At 59.2% G+C, this 16,953-nt stretch overlaps 2 protein-coding genes across 15 annotated transcripts in view; one reads left to right on the forward strand and one right to left on the reverse strand.

The window, feature by feature from the left end:
• KCNAB2 (potassium voltage-gated channel subfamily A regulatory beta subunit 2) overlaps positions 1-2,797 on the forward strand; it is an 88,547-nt gene extending 85,750 nt beyond the window's left edge. For 9 of the 10 annotated variants that reach the window (XM_021095239.2, XM_021095244.2, XM_021095242.2 and 6 more), the window contains one exon: positions 78-2,797. In XM_021095239.2, coding sequence (XP_020950898.1) covers positions 78-167 — 90 coding nt within the window. In that variant the 3' untranslated portion in view covers positions 168-2,797. The remainder of the gene's footprint in view (positions 1-77) is intronic. The other variant, XM_084962725.1, reaches the window with a different exon arrangement.
• A 577-nt stretch (positions 2,798-3,374) lies between these two features.
• CHD5 (chromodomain helicase DNA binding protein 5) overlaps positions 3,375-16,953 on the reverse strand; it is a 69,564-nt gene continuing 55,985 nt past the window's right edge. For 2 of the 5 annotated variants that reach the window (XM_084962643.1, XM_021095237.2), the window contains exons 34-42: positions 12,668-12,757; positions 12,179-12,316; positions 11,807-11,915; positions 10,083-10,215; positions 9,226-9,421; positions 8,031-8,194; positions 7,800-7,914; positions 7,641-7,694; positions 3,375-6,785 (exon numbers count right to left, since the gene is read on the reverse strand). In XM_084962643.1, the coding sequence (XP_084818769.1) occupies positions 7,687-7,694; positions 7,800-7,914; positions 8,031-8,194; positions 9,226-9,421; positions 10,083-10,215; positions 11,807-11,915; positions 12,179-12,316; positions 12,668-12,757 (953 nt within the window). In that variant the 3' untranslated portion in view covers positions 3,375-6,785; positions 7,641-7,686. The other 3 variants (XM_084962644.1, XM_021095238.2, XM_084962645.1) reach the window with 2 other exon arrangements.

Here is a 16,953-nt window from a genome sequence, read left to right on the forward strand (position 1 = left end):
CTGTGACACCCCCGCCTCGTCCGCAGGCCGGGCCTGACTCAGGGCGGATGCTGACCAGCTCCTGTCTTCACACACAGGTTCTTCCAAAACTGTCGTCTTCCACTATCCACGAGATCGATAGTATTTTGGGCAATAAACCCTACAGCAAAAAGGACTACAGATCCTAAGAAGCCCCACCACCACCACCCTGGCCATTCGCCTGGACAGTTTCGTTCCCCTCCTAGTCTCTGTTCGCTCGCTTAAGCTGTCTTGAAGCCAAGTCAAGAGTCTGGTTTGCAGCAAAAACAAAACAACGCACCAAAACAATAGGAAAAAAAAATCTCAGAAGTCGCTGCCACATGCCACCCGCTGCTTTGCAGGACCCACGTCCAATCGTGCTGGGGAGTCAGCATTGACTTGAAGGCGTTCGAACAGTCCCACCCAAGCCTGCCGCCTCTGCTCACCCTCCACCGAGAAACCACCACATTTTCTCCGGGCCACGGGCCGCCCGTCTCGGAGACTCAAGTCCAGGCCAGGCCGAGGCCGGCTGGGGCCCCAGGGGACAGGCAGAGCTGGCCTCTCCTCTGCCCAGAACCCCACCTGGTGTGGGGGAGGGGAAGGGGACGCGGATCTGGCTCCTCCTGGGGCCCCTCAGCCCTGCTCTGGCCAAGGGCTCCGTGTCCTTTGTGTGGGGCCTGACCTCCAATCCCACCCCCCTCCTCCAACACCTGCCCCAGCAGGTCTCAAGGGGCCTTCCGAACTGTCCCTTGACCCCCCCCCCCGACCCCGACCCTTGCTGGCAGGGGCAGGGATCCTGGGGGATTCACTCCACAGTTTGGGACTCCCCCGCCCCCGAAGATCTAGAGGTCTGATTTCAAGGTCATCGCCCTGCTGGCTTCCTCCTCGCACACACTTGATGAGCCTGATGCGGGAGCAGCCTGGAGTGCTAGGGAAGCACCTGGGGATAAGGTCCCAGGTCCCCAAAGGCCCCGCCTGCCCTCCCCGCCAGGTGCTCAGTCCTCGTCCCAGGAGGCCCCGGGGTCCTTCGTGCTCAGCTGGACCGTAGCTGCTGATTTCACAGCAGGTGGTCAGCCTCTGCTCTGCCCCGGGTGGTGGGCTTGGGGTCTCCAGAGAGAACAGGCCTAGACCCTTTCAGTGAGGAGGGTCCCTGGGGTTTTCTGTGCTGTGTGCCCAGGGGCTGGGGACGTGAACACCTGGCAGCAGCAGCCCCCAAAATCTAGGAAAAGACCCCTGGGGCGCCTCTCCCTGGAGCGGTGTCCCCTGGAGACCTCAGAGCAGGTAGGATGAGGTGCTGTGTCTGGGGTGCTCAGAGCTTGTTAGCGGGCAGATGGGCAGCAGTGCTGCCCCCAGGACACCCTAGGCGCCCCATGAAGAGGCAAGGGTGGCTGGGGTTGGTCGTTCTTTTCCATATGCCCCTCCAGCCTAGAACAGCCTGGGGACCAGGAGAGAAGGCAGCATCCTCAGAACTGTCAGCCCCTTTGCAGCCCAGCCCTGAGTGGCTGTGATGGGGGCGGGAGAGGGGGTGGCCTGCAGCCAGGAGACCCGGCCCCCGTGGCCCTGAGCAGCACCCCATCCTTTACTGGCTGCGGGGGAACAGGTGCCCCAGCCCACAGTGTAGGGGGCTTATGTGTCCCCTGCTCCAGACACACCCCCACCCCACCCCTGGGTGGTCACTGCCTGTCCTGCTTTGCCCTTCAGAGAGGCTCCTCCGTGCCATTCTCAGAGGGCCTGCCATCCATCCTGGCTGTGAACCAGTTTTAAGAAAGCTACAAGGTCCGGAGAAGCGGCTTCCTGACCTTTGTGCTGACCTGGAGTCTAGAACCTTCTCCCTCCTTGTGGACCAGACCCCTGCAAGCATCCCCCTTGGGTGTGGAGGAGGGGCAAGCCTATCCTGGGGGAGTCCCCAGCCACTTCCCACCATCACGGGATAAGGGTCTGGCTCCCAGGACAGGACGCTGCAGGGGGGCAGCTTTCCCCCCAGGCCCACTCAGGCAGGGCCCACGTGCTCTGGGTCGGGCAGTCCCAGAGCGAGGGGCCAGGGCTGCCGCCACCCCCCCTCCCCAGGCACCACCATGAGCCACACAGGAGAAGGCCGAGCCCCTATTGTCTGTAATTCCCAAACGGAGGGAGATGAGGGCTCTCAGGGTTAAGCTCGGCCAAGGCCGAAATGCCCAGCGCCAAGACTGGAGCGGCTTCCTGGGCCTGGGGCACCCTCCACAGCCTCGTTCTGCATCCCCCAACCCGCACCCTGTATGTGGGTGTGAAGAGATGGCGCCCCACTTCCTGGGGGAGGGACCCCCAACTTAGGAGGGGGCTGGAGGGGGGGCGGGGGAGGGGGATCCAGGGCAGTCAGAGCCTGGAGCTGGACAGAGGCAGGCCCTGGAGGGGCAGCCTGGGTTTGGAGCCCCAGCTGCCTGCCCTTGGCTTCTCACCCTCCCCTTAAAGGAGTCTGCTGCAGGGGTCCGGCTGGGAGTGTCACACAGAAAGTGGGCCTGATCTGGGGGGGACCAGTCTTCCTTGCTCAAGACCCAGGAGCCTCCACGGTTCCTCATCCCAAATCAGTGGCATAGTTGAGGGCCAAGGACAACAGCGGGGCTGGCTCCATCTTCTCTCCTCTCCCGCGTAAATAACGTGCTATTTTTCTCTCCCCTTTTTTTTAACAACCCCGGTCTCTCAGCTACCGCATCCCCCCATAGGCAGGTGCCCTCCACCTTGCGCTTCAGATGCCGCTCAGCAGACACACAGCACTGTATTTATGGAATGACAAAATAAAGCCTAGCCCGTCGGGGTCCGCTCCTTTCCGCCCCTCCTTTGCCGGGCACTCGGGGTCCAGGCCGGGCCAAGGGCAGTGGGGGGATGGAGAGGAGGCAGCCACTTGCAGAGCCCAGCATGCCGGGGCCCCCAAATCCTGAGCCTGGGGTCAAGGGTTGCTGGGAGAAATGGGCCCTGGGGAAAGGTAAAGCCCAGGCACCAGACCCCCCCCCCCAATCTCTTCCAAGTGATTTGAGGATGGAGGTGCCCACCCCCAACACACACATTCTCTGATGTCACCACAGGTTGCTGGGAAGCTGCTGCACCCTCTGGGGATGGAACTCGGGGTCCAGCGAACCCTGCCCACTATCCCTGGGAGCTGGGTGCTCCTCTGAGCAATGGTGTCTGTTTCAGGGTGCAGGCGGGAGGGGCAGGCACCACCCTTCCACACCCTTTGGGGGGTGACCCCCACTTCCCAGTGAGCCACTCCACCTCCTGGGGCCACATCTGCTCAGGTGAGAGGTGACCTCAGTTGACTCCCCATCCCCCCAGATCCCTCCCCAGCCCCCAGCCCCCACCCCCATCCCTGATGAGCGAAAGGTTGGGAAAACACCCCAATTCAATCCTTTCCCAAAGGATTTATTAAAACACAGAAAACCAAGACACACACACAGAATACAAAGTAAAAGGGATGGTGTCGGTTACAGTCTGTTGAGCCTCCCACATCCTCCCAGGGGGCCGGACAGGTCACCTCTCACGGGGCCTCAGCTTCCAGCTCCAGCTCCCCGGCTGGGACCCTCCCGACTCACCAAGCCTGGGGCTGTCCCCAGCGAGGGGCTCTCAGCTGGGCCAGACGCCAGCCTGGGTGGGGGTCTGCCCCCCCCCATCCTCCCGTGCTCAATGCAGGAGGCCGGGACCCTCCCCGCACCCCAGGCACAGAGCAGCCACAGGAGACTCGGGCTCCCATCTCAGTTTCAGGGGTTCAGGACACACACACACCCAACAGGCCCTTTCTGGGTTATCGCATCTAAAAAAATACTTTGTTTAAAAAAAATCTGAAAACTAAGAAAAAAATCCCAAAACACAAGCCAATGACTTTGGGCTGATGCACCACGACCTGTAAACTTCCAGAAATATAAAATGGGGCGGGAGCCAGCTTCCCCCACGGACACAGTGGTCAGCATAGGGAAGCGGCAGGTGGGGGGAGGGGTGCCAGGCCAAGACCCCAGGCCCCACCTCCCACCCAAACTCTTTCCTGCCACCCCGCTCTGGGAACACTCACAGGTCCCCGAGCCCACCCACCACACGACCCCCCGGCCCAACTTCCCTGGGACCCGACACCCAGGAGCAAGGGCTACAGGTGTCCCTGGAGCAAGACCCGGCTGGCCCCAGACCTGGGCCGGGAGTCCCCAGGGGAGCCTGGGAAGGGACCCCCCCACAAGCAGGAGGGCGGGCACCTGCACCAGCCGTGGGCACCAGCAGGGCAGGACCACACTTGCAGAAAGCAAAGGGGCTTCTGCAGGTGGCCTGCAGGACAGGTCTCCTCCCAGGGGTCTCAGGACTTCAGTGGCAGGCAGGCGTGTGTGAGGGACGCCCCCAGACACAGTCCCACCCCCCAAATTCCCCTGGTCCCCTGGGAGCCAGCAGCAGGCGGTGGTTTCCGAGACCGCGGCCCAAAAGTGGTTCAACAGAAAGCCTACGCGGCACTGGTCTAAACAATAAGGTGGCGGGAAATAAAAATACGGGCTGGCACTTTGGGATTTGGTTGCCACAGGACGACCCTCGTTCTGCCAGCAGCAAAAACCCAACGCAGCCTGAAGATGCCAAAGACAGTGGACGCCCCGCTCCCCCCTCCACCACCACCATGACTTCCGGCAAGAGAGACGTGCTAAACCAAGAACACATTCTCAGGATCCTTTTACCTCTCCATCCAGTCAACCAGAAACCCGCTCCCCAGCCACCCGCAGCCCCCTGTCCCCAGCCTCCCAGGTGCTGGCCGTGGGAAGCTGAGCCCTTCCTGGACCAGGCAGTGCCAGGGGCCCGGCCGAACATGAGTGGGTGCCCGGCTCCGGCTGGTGGAGAAGAAGGGCAGAGAGCGGCCTGGCGAGGCCTTGGAATGGGCAGGCAGAGGGACAGAGGGAAGCTTCCTGGGGAGCGAGGGTGGCGGGGGGGGGGACCGCCGCCCTCAGAAAGGGGCAGTGAGACGCAGACTCCTGTCCTGCATCATGACGCCTTCCGACCTGAGGCTCAGGACCCGTCCGCTGTGTCCCCACAAGGCCAGCCTCAGGGCTGGCCCCCTGTCTAGGAGGGGAGAGTCCCAGGGCCCTGGGTGGGGGCTTGTGGCGGTCACCCTGCCCGTGGCCTCAGCCAGGAGCCTTTGCAAGGAGGCGGGGACTAGAGGACCAGATGTGCGCGCACAGCCCTGGATGAACCTCAGGGGACAGGAATGACCCTGCCCCGCCCAGAGGGCAAGGTCAGCTGCTGCCACACGGGTGTCCTAGACACCTGTGTGCCACGTGCCGGCGGCCCTCCACGCTGCCCAGGGTCAGGCGGCCTTGGGGGTCCAGCCCTCCAGGGGTTCAAGGAGAGCCATTTACAGATGAGGACATCTGGGCTCCGGGAGGGCTGGCCAATCGCCCTGTGTCCCCAAGACACCCCCAAATCCTGGCCTGGCCCTCCTCTCCCTCAGACAGGATTCTGTCCCCAGAATCCAAGCCAGGAAGGCCCCTCTCTGCTCACAGCTCAGAAATCCCTTCCAGGCCGAGGTTGGGCCAGAGGGAGCATCGGACACAGGGGGCTCAGGGCCCTGACAGCCCCACGGGGGGGGGTGGGGGTGGGGGGGTGGAGGGCAGGTTTCCAGCGGGCGTTCCTAGCAGGAAACAAGGCAGGAAGGCAGGAGGGGACTTCAGGTGGATCCCGTGCCTCCGAGCAGAGCTTCCTCCAAACCATCAGAGAACACAGCCAGGACAGCAGTGACCCTGCCCCCCAGCCACAAGTGCTGGCATCGAGGCCCCTCCAGGGACAGGACAGGGAGGGATCAGCCCAGGCTCCAGGGGGTGGCCTGCTCCCTCCAGGTCTGAGGCCAAGAGACAGCGCAGGGAGCATGTACTGGAGGTGGGGGTGATGAGCCTCCCAGGGCACAGAGCAGGACCAGGCGCTCCTGGCCCCTGTCCATGCGGCTGTGACCCTCCCTGCTGGGAGGCAGGTCACACCCGGCAGAGGGCCAGCCCCTTCCCGCAGAGGCCCTGGGACAAAGGTTCCGGTGGCCCCTAGGCCGACACACGCGGGCCCTTCCCCTCCCTCCCCGAGCACATGCTGTGACCGGTCACGCAGGTCCCTCCACTGGGGACAACAGTCTGGCCTGTGAGACACGCTGGGCCAGGGACAGACACCTGCTGACACCCCCATGGAGACAGGGCACACCTGGCCGTCTCCAGCCCTGCAGGAAAAGGGCAGAACAAGAGGCCTGGCCTGACCTGGGCACTAGCCAGGTCTCTGCCCTCAGGTCAGGCACTTCCCCAGTCCTGACCCACTTGGCACTGGGGACCCAGGGTCGGAGCCCAGCAGTCACACCGAGGGCGCCCAGGGCAGGCGCTGCGTCCTCCCCAGCCGGGCAGAGTCTGTGGACAGTGGCGGGGCTGGCAGGAGCTTCCCGTCCAGTCTGGAGCCCATGGGAAGAGGGGGCGGAAGTGCTGCTGGTCAGACTCCTCCACATGCCACACAACTTTTATCAAGACAAACCCGGGCAAGTCTTCAACAGGAAAGTGCAGAAGACGAACAAAGGAAGGAAATCTCTAGAAGGTCGTCCTGGCAGAGGCGGCCGAGGCCGCGTCCCGGTGGGGTGTGGGGTGACGCCGTGCGGAACACTTGGATTGGGATTGGGTGGCACTTCTGGGTCGGGCCCAGCCAGGCTGGGCCTCGTCCCCGCGTGATGGCATCCCTCGGTTTCCCTTTCTGTCCTCGGTGGCTCGGCTCTAGAAAGGCGGCAGCTTTTCTCTCCTGTGGGGGTCGGGCAGGGGCCCCGGCAGGTGCGGCTGCAAGAAGCCGTCACGGGTCACACAGCGAGGTGTTCCGGTCCTCACGGAGCAGGACCCAACCCCACCTGTTCCAGTCACCTGCGACCAGAGGGGCTCCCTCGCCCAGACCTCGCAGCCTCGGCCACAGCCAGAGTGCAGGAAGCAGCGGCCCCAAGGGGTGGCCAGCCTGGCGACTGCCCCACCCACACCTCCACCTGAAGCAGTGGCTGGGTTTTTTTGGTTTGTTTTGGTTTTGTCTATGGCCGCACCCACAGCATGCAGACATTCCCGGGGCAGGAACTGAACCCAAGCCACAGGTCACTGCTGAAGCAGCGGTTCTGACGGGGACAGACGGCACAGTGGGGCTGTCAGCCAGGGGGAGGAGGCCAGGGCAGACTGGGGGCTTCTTGGGAATAAGCCCCTCTCCCAGCCAGTAACACGCACCCCTCCCACACCCCAAGCCACCCTCCTGGTCCTTGGTCCGGAGCAGGGAGCGGGAGCGGGGAGACAGAGAGGCGATTTCCTGGGGCCACCCACCACCCAGCAGGAAAGCGCAGGTAGGACAGTGAGGACAAGGTTCCTGCCTGGGGGCGAGGTCCCTGAGTCCCTGCCACAGACACACATGCACAAAGCCTTGTGTGCACATACAGGCACACGCCCACGTGCACCTGCCCCTCCGAGTTGGCGCCCTGGCCTCCAGGGAAGGGTCTGGAAGCCTGAAAAGAAACAGGAGGCCCAAAGCGGTCCCCAAGGCAGAGGGGCGAGGCCCTCCAGGCCCCAGGAAGCAGAGGAGGCCCAAGACTCAGGGCCACGCCTGACTCACCACACCAGGGAGGGGACAAGGGCCAGTGGGGAGCCCGCGGGCGGCCTTACCTCTGCTGGAAACGAGCGCTGCGCCAGAGGGAAGTCTCGGGGACGGCTAGACATCTGTCACAGAGAGAGGGAAGCTTGGCTTGCCCGGGGCGGCAGGGGGCAGGCCGGGGCCCCGCGGGCGCCCCTGCACATGCTGCCCGGAAGCTGACGGGCACCTACCGGTCACATAGGGCCCCAGGGGCATCTGGTTGTAGTTGACAATCCCTCCCGGTCCAGGGCCCCGGAAGTTGGGCCCAAAGTTGTTGTTGTACATCTGGGCTGAGCCGAAAGCGCCCTGGAGGCAAGGACTCAGGTTTAAAGGTCCCGGTCCCGCGCCAACCCAGCCCCAACCCAGGGCGCCCAGGACACGCGGGAAGGGGACTGAGGCCCAGGGCGTGGGCCGAGCCTGACCTGCTGGATGGTGGGGTCACCGGCTCGGTTGGTCAGGCGGCTCAGGATGCTTCGCTCGGACATCTGGAGGCGGGCGGCCACTGGGGGGATGCGGGACAGCATGGAGGGCAGGCGAGTCACATCCGCCTTCATGTCGCTCAGCAGCTCCTCCAGCTGGTTCAGGACTGGGGGGAGGGGAGGGTGGAGCTGGCTCAGGACTGGGGGGAGGGGGGGAACTGGTTCAGGACTGGGGGAGGGGGAGGGGAGGGCGGAGCTGGTTCAGGACTGGGGGGAGGGAGCTGGTTCAGCACTGGGGGGAGGAGGGGAGGGGGGAGCTGGTTCAGGACTAGGGGGAGGAGGGGAGGGGGGAGCTGGTTCAGGACTAGGGGGAGGGGAGGGCAGAGCTGGGAAGCGGGCGCCCAGGCTGGGGCTTAGTTACAAGGGTGTGTTACTGCAGGCCCCGGGCAGTGACCACCAGAGGGTGCCTCCCGGCCAGTGAAGCAGACCTGCCAACTGGACAAGAGCCCGGTTTCCAGGCAGCTTCTCCAGGCCCGAGGGCTGCAGAGATGAGAGCCAGAAACTCTCACCCACACTGGGCCTCCCTCCCCCAGCTCCCAGAGGGACCTGCAGCTCTGCCCACCGCTGGGGACCGGGTCTGCGCTCCCAGGCAGAGCTGCCTCAGGAAACTTCTGCCAGACAGTGGGGACCAGAGAGCACAGGGCCCCTCGGGTGAGCTTGGCCTTGGCCCCCCCACCCCTCACCCACTCAAGACTTGGAGCGAGAGGGTCAAAGGTCTGAGTCCCGGGAGGCCCTGGGCAATTACTTCACTTCCCTCAGCACCAGCATCAGCATCTTTAAAACGGGATTAAGACACCTCACCACTTAAAGACACTATAGAGGCTGGAGAGAACCTGTTTAAAGCGCGCTGTCAGGGCCCCACGAGTGGGCTTTACAACCAGCGTTCTGGGTCACCTCCCCGCCCCTCGCCTGTCCCCCGCGGAGCTGACCTTCAGAAAAGGGCCAGAGAAGCCAGGGCTGCGCTTTTCCTACAAGTAAGAAAGGGCAGGGACTGGCCAACAGAGTGTCCTGTCTGCCTGGAGGCTCCACCCTCTGGGCTGACATCCTGTCCCCAGCACCACGTCCCCATCTACAGCCAAGGAGCCACTGGGCAGGAGGAAGGTGGGTGGGCCAGCCTGCAGGGAGCCAGCTCGCTCACCCTTGTGCAGGACGGCGTTGGCAGGCTTGTTCCCGGCCAGGGACTCCTTGGACAGGTGCTGGTGGCTCTCGGCAAGGCACTCCACCTCGGCCAGGCGGGCGTTGAGGGCCATGGCCGGGTGGTTGGGGTCCTGGGTCATGTTGAGGTACGCGGCCCTCCGGAGCTGCTCCTCGATGACCAGTGCCTGCTCTAGCAGCTGGGGGTGGGGGCGGGGGGGGGCAGACTGAGCGCTGGCCTGGCCCCCCTCCACCAGCACCCACCCCCCAGGCCAGGGCTCTGGCAGGAAGGAGAGGAGGACGACACAGCCCCACCCAGCTAGAGTCCACCCTCTTGGCCACACCCCTAGAGTCCCCGCCAAGCTGGCTTCTGTGCACCTGTCGCCCAGGGCAGCGACACTCGCCCAGTGGGGCCTGGCTCAGAGCAAGTACCCAGCACCTGCTAGCAGACTGACTCAATGACTCCCTTTCTTTTTCTTTTTCTTTTCGGGCAGCACCTGTGGCACATGGACATTCCCAGGCTAGTGGCTGAATCTGAGCTGCAGCGGCAGGCCTCTGCCACAGCCAAGCCACATCTTTAACTGACACCGTAGCTTGTGGCAACGCCGGATCCTTAACCCACTGAACAAGGCCAGGGATCAAACCCACATCCTCACAGATATCATGTTGGGTTCTTAACCTGCTGAGCCACAAGGGGAACTCCCTCAATGACTCCTCGTGGACGGCCTGGCCCACATCCAGATATATGGGGAGGGGGCTGCTGCTCGCTCACTCCTTTGCCCCAGGCCCTGGTGTAACCTGCGCTCTTGCAGCCCCAGCCTGTTGGGTGGTCGAAGGCCAACTTTGAAGCCAAGGACTGACCTTGAACCTGCGGGCCAGGAACTTGTTCTTCATCTCCAGGTAGTTGCCCTTGTGGATCTCAGACTTGAAGGGCTCGTTGAGGATCATGTACCTCGGGTCGTTCTGGATGTCCTGCCAGCGGGCATAGCCGTGCCTGGTGGGGCACTGTTAAGGGCAAACCCGGCCACGGGGCAGGCGGAGGGGACCAGCCCGGGGTTTGGCACCCTGGCTTTGTGCTCCCTGGACCGTCATTAACCTTGGCTGCAAGATGAGCCTGTGGATGGCAGGGACGTGGCAGTGGACACCAACAGGACCCTCAGGGACCCAGGCCCGGCACTGAGGCCTCATCGGATTAATCCTTCACCCCAAGTCCAGACAGTAACAACGTCCAAGTTCTAACCCCAAGCCCCTGTGGCTGTGACCTTATCTGGAAACAGGGACGTCGCAGATGTAATTGAATTAAGCAAGGGTCACACCGGGGTAGAGTGGATGCCAATCCAGTGAGTGACGTCCTTAAGAGGGAATCTGGACACAGACAGACAGACACCTGGGAAGAGGGCATGGCATAGCAGAGGCGAGACTGAGCTGAGGCAGCTGCAAGCTGAGGGGTGCCAAGGGTGGACAGCCGCCCCCGGAAGCTGGGGACAGGAGGGAACAGACACACCGTGAAGTGCTCCTGCCCGAGGTCCCAGAGGGAGGGAGGGCCAGGCTCAGGCCCTGAACCTAGGCAGGCTGGCTCCAGGCATCCAGACCTCATGACTGCGATCAGCACCCTACGGGCCACGCCCGGGCCGTGGCCTGTTTTTATAAAGAAAGTTTTACTGGAACACGGCCACGCTTGCTGGTTTGTGTGTTGTGGCTGATGGCACAGGGGACGAGTCCGCGTCGAAGCCTGAATTATCCACGGCCTGGCCCCTTCCGGGGAAGGTCTGCCGTCCCCTGATCTGCATACAACAGTCCTGGTCACGACCAGCCCCACTCACAGCATCGTGAAGGTCGCTCTGCCGGGAGGCTCCCCCAGGGAGCGTGAGGCCCCGTCCCGTCTCTGGGAGGGCTGTGCTCAAATGCCACCTTCTCTGCCCCTCCACATTAAATGCCACCCCCACCCCCGAAGCTCCTTTTGCCCCTCCCCCCTTTATCATGTCCATGGAACCCCACACTCTACTAATGGATGGTGTTTCTATCTGTATCCCCAGGAGGATGTGAGCTCCAGGCAGACAGAGATCGGGGCTGTTGTGACCGTAGCTGCATCCTTCACGCCCAGCGCGAGGGAGGTGATCAGTAGAGACGGAGCTGAGGAAGGAAGGAAGGAAGGAAAGCCCTCCTACACGGAGCAGCACTCAGGTGTCACTACCTGGAGGTGGTGACGTCTATATCATGTAGGAGCTAGAGCATTCGCTGTGGGGTCAGATGGATGGGCTGGGTGTCCCTGGGCAAGTCACTTGGGCTCTCTGGGCAGCCATTCCCTCCTGTGTATACTGGGGATCACTGGAGTGACCCTTCTGGAAAACTGCTGTGAGGATGGAGTGAGTATTGAGTATAAAGGCACAAGCTACTGCTATGGTCATGGCTGCTGTCACCAGCATCGTCACCAGGGAAGGGTCCTTGTCACCATCAACACCAGGGAAGGGTCCTTGCCACCATCATTGCCACGGAAGGGTCCTGACCCCTCACCCCACATCCCTCCCTGAGGTCCACAGAGGAACAGACCAGAATGCTGCCCAGCCCAGCTTGGCCAAGGATACGTCACGATGCCCGCCAGCAGCCAGTAGTCATGGCGCCGGTGCCAGATGTCATAGATTTTCCCCGAGGACACAGCGGCACGTTCCTCGTTCTGCCACAGCGTGTGTAGCTCTGGGAAGCCAGCCAGGGGAAGCAGAATGAGGTGCCCCCCGTCCCTCACGGAGGCGGGCCTAGGAAAGCATCTCCCTCACCACCCACCATCTCCCGCCCCCAGCGGTTCCGTGCTCCAGGGTTACCAGGAAAGGTCAGACCACAGACTTTTGTTAACCCCTCACATGTTAGTATAAAATAACCACCTGCCCAGATTCCTGGGACCCAGGGTCAGGAAGCCGGTGACACCAACAGCTCTCTGCCCACGGCCCCGCCCCCCATACCTGTGAAGCCCCCGTCCGCAATGTTGAACATGAATTTGAACTTCCCATTCCTGTCCTCCTTCTTCCCCTCCTCATCTTCCTCTTTGTCACCATTCTGCTGTGTTTCAATGGGCTCCTTCTCCTCAGCCTTGGTGTCATCTGTGGGGGGATAGACCCGCCTTCACTCCTCCACCCCAAAGGCGCTGCCCAGGGCCCACTCTGCCAAGCACTGGGGACCTGAAGGCTAGCGGGAAACACCTGCATCCGCAGGGGTTAGATGCCCCAAGGAATTTTAAACAGACAAGCCAACAGCCCCCCTCTCCATCCTGGGGGCGGGGGGCGCTGCTCCAGGCCCGAGTGCCCCTCCCCCACCAAGTCAGGACCACCTGGGAACAGGGCGGGGGGTTCGAGGGAAGGCTTTGTGAAAATGCTGCTCATGGTCAAGGACAGCAGTGCTGCCTGGTGTGGGACCAAGGGACACAGAATAGCGTGCACACGAGAGCCCCAGACCTGGCCTGAAATCACTGCCATCGCCTCTGCTGTGAATTAGGCTTAGCTCCAGCTTGTCCAGGATCTTCTCCTTCTCAGGAAGCACTTCTTCTGCAGGACAGAGGATGTGCAGAGTGAGGAGGGGTCGGGAAGGGCAGAGGGAACCCCAGGCTGGTGGCTTTCCAACCGTGTTCCAGCCACGCGCGGAACCCTCTCCATCGCCTTACTCAGCAGTCCAACAGGTGCCATCAGGAGGGTCTTCTGGGGAGGCGGGGGGGGGGGGCGAGACCTCTCCCCCCTCCCCCAGCCGCACCCTCCTCCTAAACGCCTCACGGCACAGTCCCCAGAGCCTCTGATGGCAGCGGTAAGCAGAGGGCTAAAAGTTCAGGCAACATGTCAGGGCTTCGTTAGCAGAAAACCCCTTACAAACACCCAGAAACATCGCGCAAAACCTAGCACATTAAAAAAAACACACAAGTGGAGTTTCCACGGTGGCGCAACAAGACCGGCAGTGTCTCTGCAGTACCACGACTCGGGTTCAATCCCTGGCCTTGCGCAGGGGGTTAAGGATCTGGCGTTGCCGCAGCTGTGGCACAGGTTGCAACTGTGACTTGGATTTGCTCCCTGGCCCAGGAATTTCCATATGCTAGGGGTGCAGGACAAAAAAAAAAAAAAAAGGGTGAGCTCAGAAAAAGAAAAGGAAATTATCAGGTGCCATAAATGAAAAGAAACTAAAAGCCTGAGAAGCGTATGCAGGGGGCCTGGGCAGGGGCTAAGTGGACAGCAGGAAGGGGCCCAGGGTGCCAGCTGGGTCCCAACACCCTGACAGGCCGCAAGCCCCAAAGAGGTAGAGAACTGAAATGAAACCATAAACCAGCACCTCCCAACGGCTGTGCTCTCTGTGAAAGAAAGTTCCATCCACCAGCTCACAGCCAAGCAGAGGAAGCTTGGCTCCCACATGGCATCAAGGGGCAGAAGGTCCCCAGTGAGAGTCCAAACCGAACAGAGCGGGTGCAGGCTGTGGAATCTGGTACTTTTGTGTGTGTGTGTTTGTTTGTTGGCCATGCCCGCAGCACACAAAAGTTCCTGGGCCAAGGATCAAACCCGAGCCACAACTGCCACCGGAGCCACAGCAGTGACAACGCCAGATCCTTAATCCACTAAGCCACTAGGGAACTCCACGTGGAATCAGAATTGTGCCATAAAGACGGGTCCCAGAGCAACCAGACCATTAGTGAGACCACTAAGCCCAGAGTGGGGACATTTCTGCTACCCAGGTGACAGGGGTTCCCACCATCCAAACAACCCCTGATGAAGATGGACCCACCCGAGAAAAAAGAAGGAAGAAAATCTATAGGAAAAGACAAATCCAAAAAAAAAAAAAAGGAAAGTAGAAAAAGCCGGATACAAACTCTAGAAATAAAAACAAATAATCACTAACCTTTTAAATACTTTGTAGCAAATTTTTAAGATCCCATCCAAGGCCACCTGGCCCTCAAGTACTAGCCTGGGACATAGTCTTCAGAACCATGTGATGAGGCACAGGTAGCCTTAAAAGATGGAGACCATGCAGGTGGGCCTGGCCTCATCACACCGGCCCTTTAAAAAGAGTTTTCTCTGAATGGTCACAGAAGAGGAGCTCCAAAATTTGGAGCATGGGGGGGGACTGGGGCAGCACTGCTGGTGCCCCCAGACAAAAAACGTGGGCAGGTTCCAGGCGCTAAGAATGGCCCCCCGCTGAGGGTCCCCAAGGAAAGAGGGCCCCAGTCCTCCAACCCCAAGGAGCTGATGTTGGCCAACGAGAAGAATGAGCTGGGGAGCAGAATTCTCCCCCTACACCTCCAGACCAGAACTCGGCCCGGCCAGTGCCCTGACTGCAGTCCTGCAAGTGCCTTGGCAGAAAACCCCACCAGGCCAGGCTGGATTTCTGAGCCACAGCACTGGGAGCTAATACATGGGTGTTGCATCAGACTGCTTGATGCAAAATTTGTTTCACAACCAGCAAAAATAATACAGAAGGATAGGTTAAAAACAGCTGTGTAAAGAAAGCAGAGCAGGTCCTGTTGTGGCACCGCGGTAACAAACCCGACTAGTATCCATGAGGATGAGGGTTCAATCCCTGGCCTCGCTCAGTGGGTTAAGGATCCAGCATTACTGTGAGCTGGAATATAGGTCACAGACACGGCTTGGATCCTGCATTGCAGCAGCTGTGGCATAGGCTGGCAGCTGTAGTTCCAATTCAACCCTTAGCCTACGAGCTTCTACATGTCACGTGTGCAGCCCGAAAAAGCCAAAAAAAAAAAAAAAAAAGTAGAAACTGAAGCTACAGCTGAGGATGACTCAAAAATCCCTGCGGAGGAGTTCCCACTGTGGTTCAGTGGGTTAAGAACCCTACATAGTGTCCGTGAGGACGCAGCTTCCGTCCCTGACTTCACTCAGTGGGTTAAGGATCTGGACTTTCCACAAGCCGCAGTGTAGGTCACAGATGCAGCTTGGGTCTGGCAGTGCTGTGGCTGCGGCTTAGGCTGGCAGGTACAGCTCCGATATGACCCCTAGCCTGGGAACTTCATATGCCACAAGTGTGGCAATAAAAAGGGAGGAAAAAAAAAGCCCTGCAGAAAAACAGGAAAAAAAAAGTTAAAGATGTGAAAGATACATCCGCCCCCATCTTTCGGGAACCTTGTACCTGCTTTTCATTCTTCATCATAGTTAGAGTCTGGTGTTGAACAAGATCGACGGGTGGCTACTGCTAATCATTCAGGTCCCCAGGAGGGAATCTGTCCCTTCACATCCCAAGTGAAGGTTTTGGCTCGGGTTCCTTCGTCATGTCCCCAGGGCCTAGGACAGCCCCCAACACACAGGCCTTCAGCACATATTTAGCGGGTGAATGAATGAATCGACAAGTAAGCGGGATGCCAGGAGAAAATAAACATAATGGGAGGAAAGACAACATTCAAAGAGAGAATGACTGAGAATTTGCCCATAATCAATAAAAGACACAACACTCAGCCTTCAGCATCACAGCTGGTTGCAAGCAGGATAAATAAAAATTTCACGGTTGTAAAACTACCCAGGACCAAAGACAAACAGAATATCTTCAGTGGTCTTTCCACAGTAGGAAAGATTTAAAAGGCTGGTTTCCTACAAAGAAGCAACAATGGAAGCAGCTTCCTCAGCACAATGGAAGTCAGAATACAAAAGGAATAGCATCTTCAAAGGGCTGAGGGAAAATCCTTACCCCACCCCAAGTTTTGCTTACTATTATTCAAGGAAAATGCAGGAAGATGTAAGGGGAAACCACACACAATGAGAGAATTTGCCATCCACAGAAATATGCCGAAAGCACCACTTCAGGGCATACTTTGGAAGGAAGGACACTGAACAAAGCAACAAGAACAAACAAGAAAATACAAAACTGCTAAGAATGTGGGAAGGTCTAAATAGGGACTAAAGATTCAGAAATAAGCAAGAGCACATCAAAGACAGAAAAGAAGTGGGTCAGAGCTAAAGTTGCCTACAGTCATAGTATTCAAGAGGCAGCATGATAAAAATGTAAGAGTACAGAATAGAATTGACTGTAAACTTTCCAAAGGAGTGGAGGGAAGAAAAGGGAAATAGAAAGAAAGTTGCATCAATCCAAGAGATGTCCAAAGAAAAAAGAAGAAAAGGCAAGGTTAACACAAAGCATAAAACAAGAGGAGAAATTCATCCAAATACCTAGCTATTACAATAAATGTAAAGAGATTAAACCTGCCAGCTAAAAGGCAGAGATTCCATGATTAGCGTTAAAACAACAAATATCACCATATACTGTTTACAAAAGCTATACCTAAAACTTAATTATATAGATATATTAAAAGTTAAGGAATAGAAGAAAATACTTACAAATCATATATATCTGATATGGAACATGTATTACAAAGAACTCTTATAACTCAATAAGAAGACAAATAACCCAATTAAAAATGGACAAAAGGGAGTTCCTGTCATGGCGCAGTGCTTAACGAATCCGACTAGGAACCATGAGGTTTCGGTTCGATCCCTGGCCTTGCTCAGTGGGTTGAGGATCCGGCATTGCCGTGAGCTGTGGTGTAGGCTGCAGATGCGGCTCGGATCCTGCATCTTTGTGGCTGTGGCGTAGGCCGGCAGCTACAGCTCGGATTAGACCCCTAGCCTGGGCACCTCCATATGCCAAGGGAGCAGCCCTAGAAAAGGAAAAAAGGACAAAAAAAAAAAAAATGGACAAAAGGGGAGTTCCCATCATGGTGCAGTGGTTAACGAATCTGACTAGGAACCATGAGGTTGCA

This window comes from Sus scrofa, chromosome 6, assembly GCF_054392235.1.
Source record: "Sus scrofa isolate SSC_HxYL_T2T_F1_AM1 chromosome 6, Sscrofa_HxYL_maternal_Yorkshire_Landrace_v2.0, whole genome shotgun sequence".
Lineage (NCBI taxonomy): Eukaryota > Metazoa > Chordata > Mammalia > Artiodactyla > Suidae > Sus > Sus scrofa.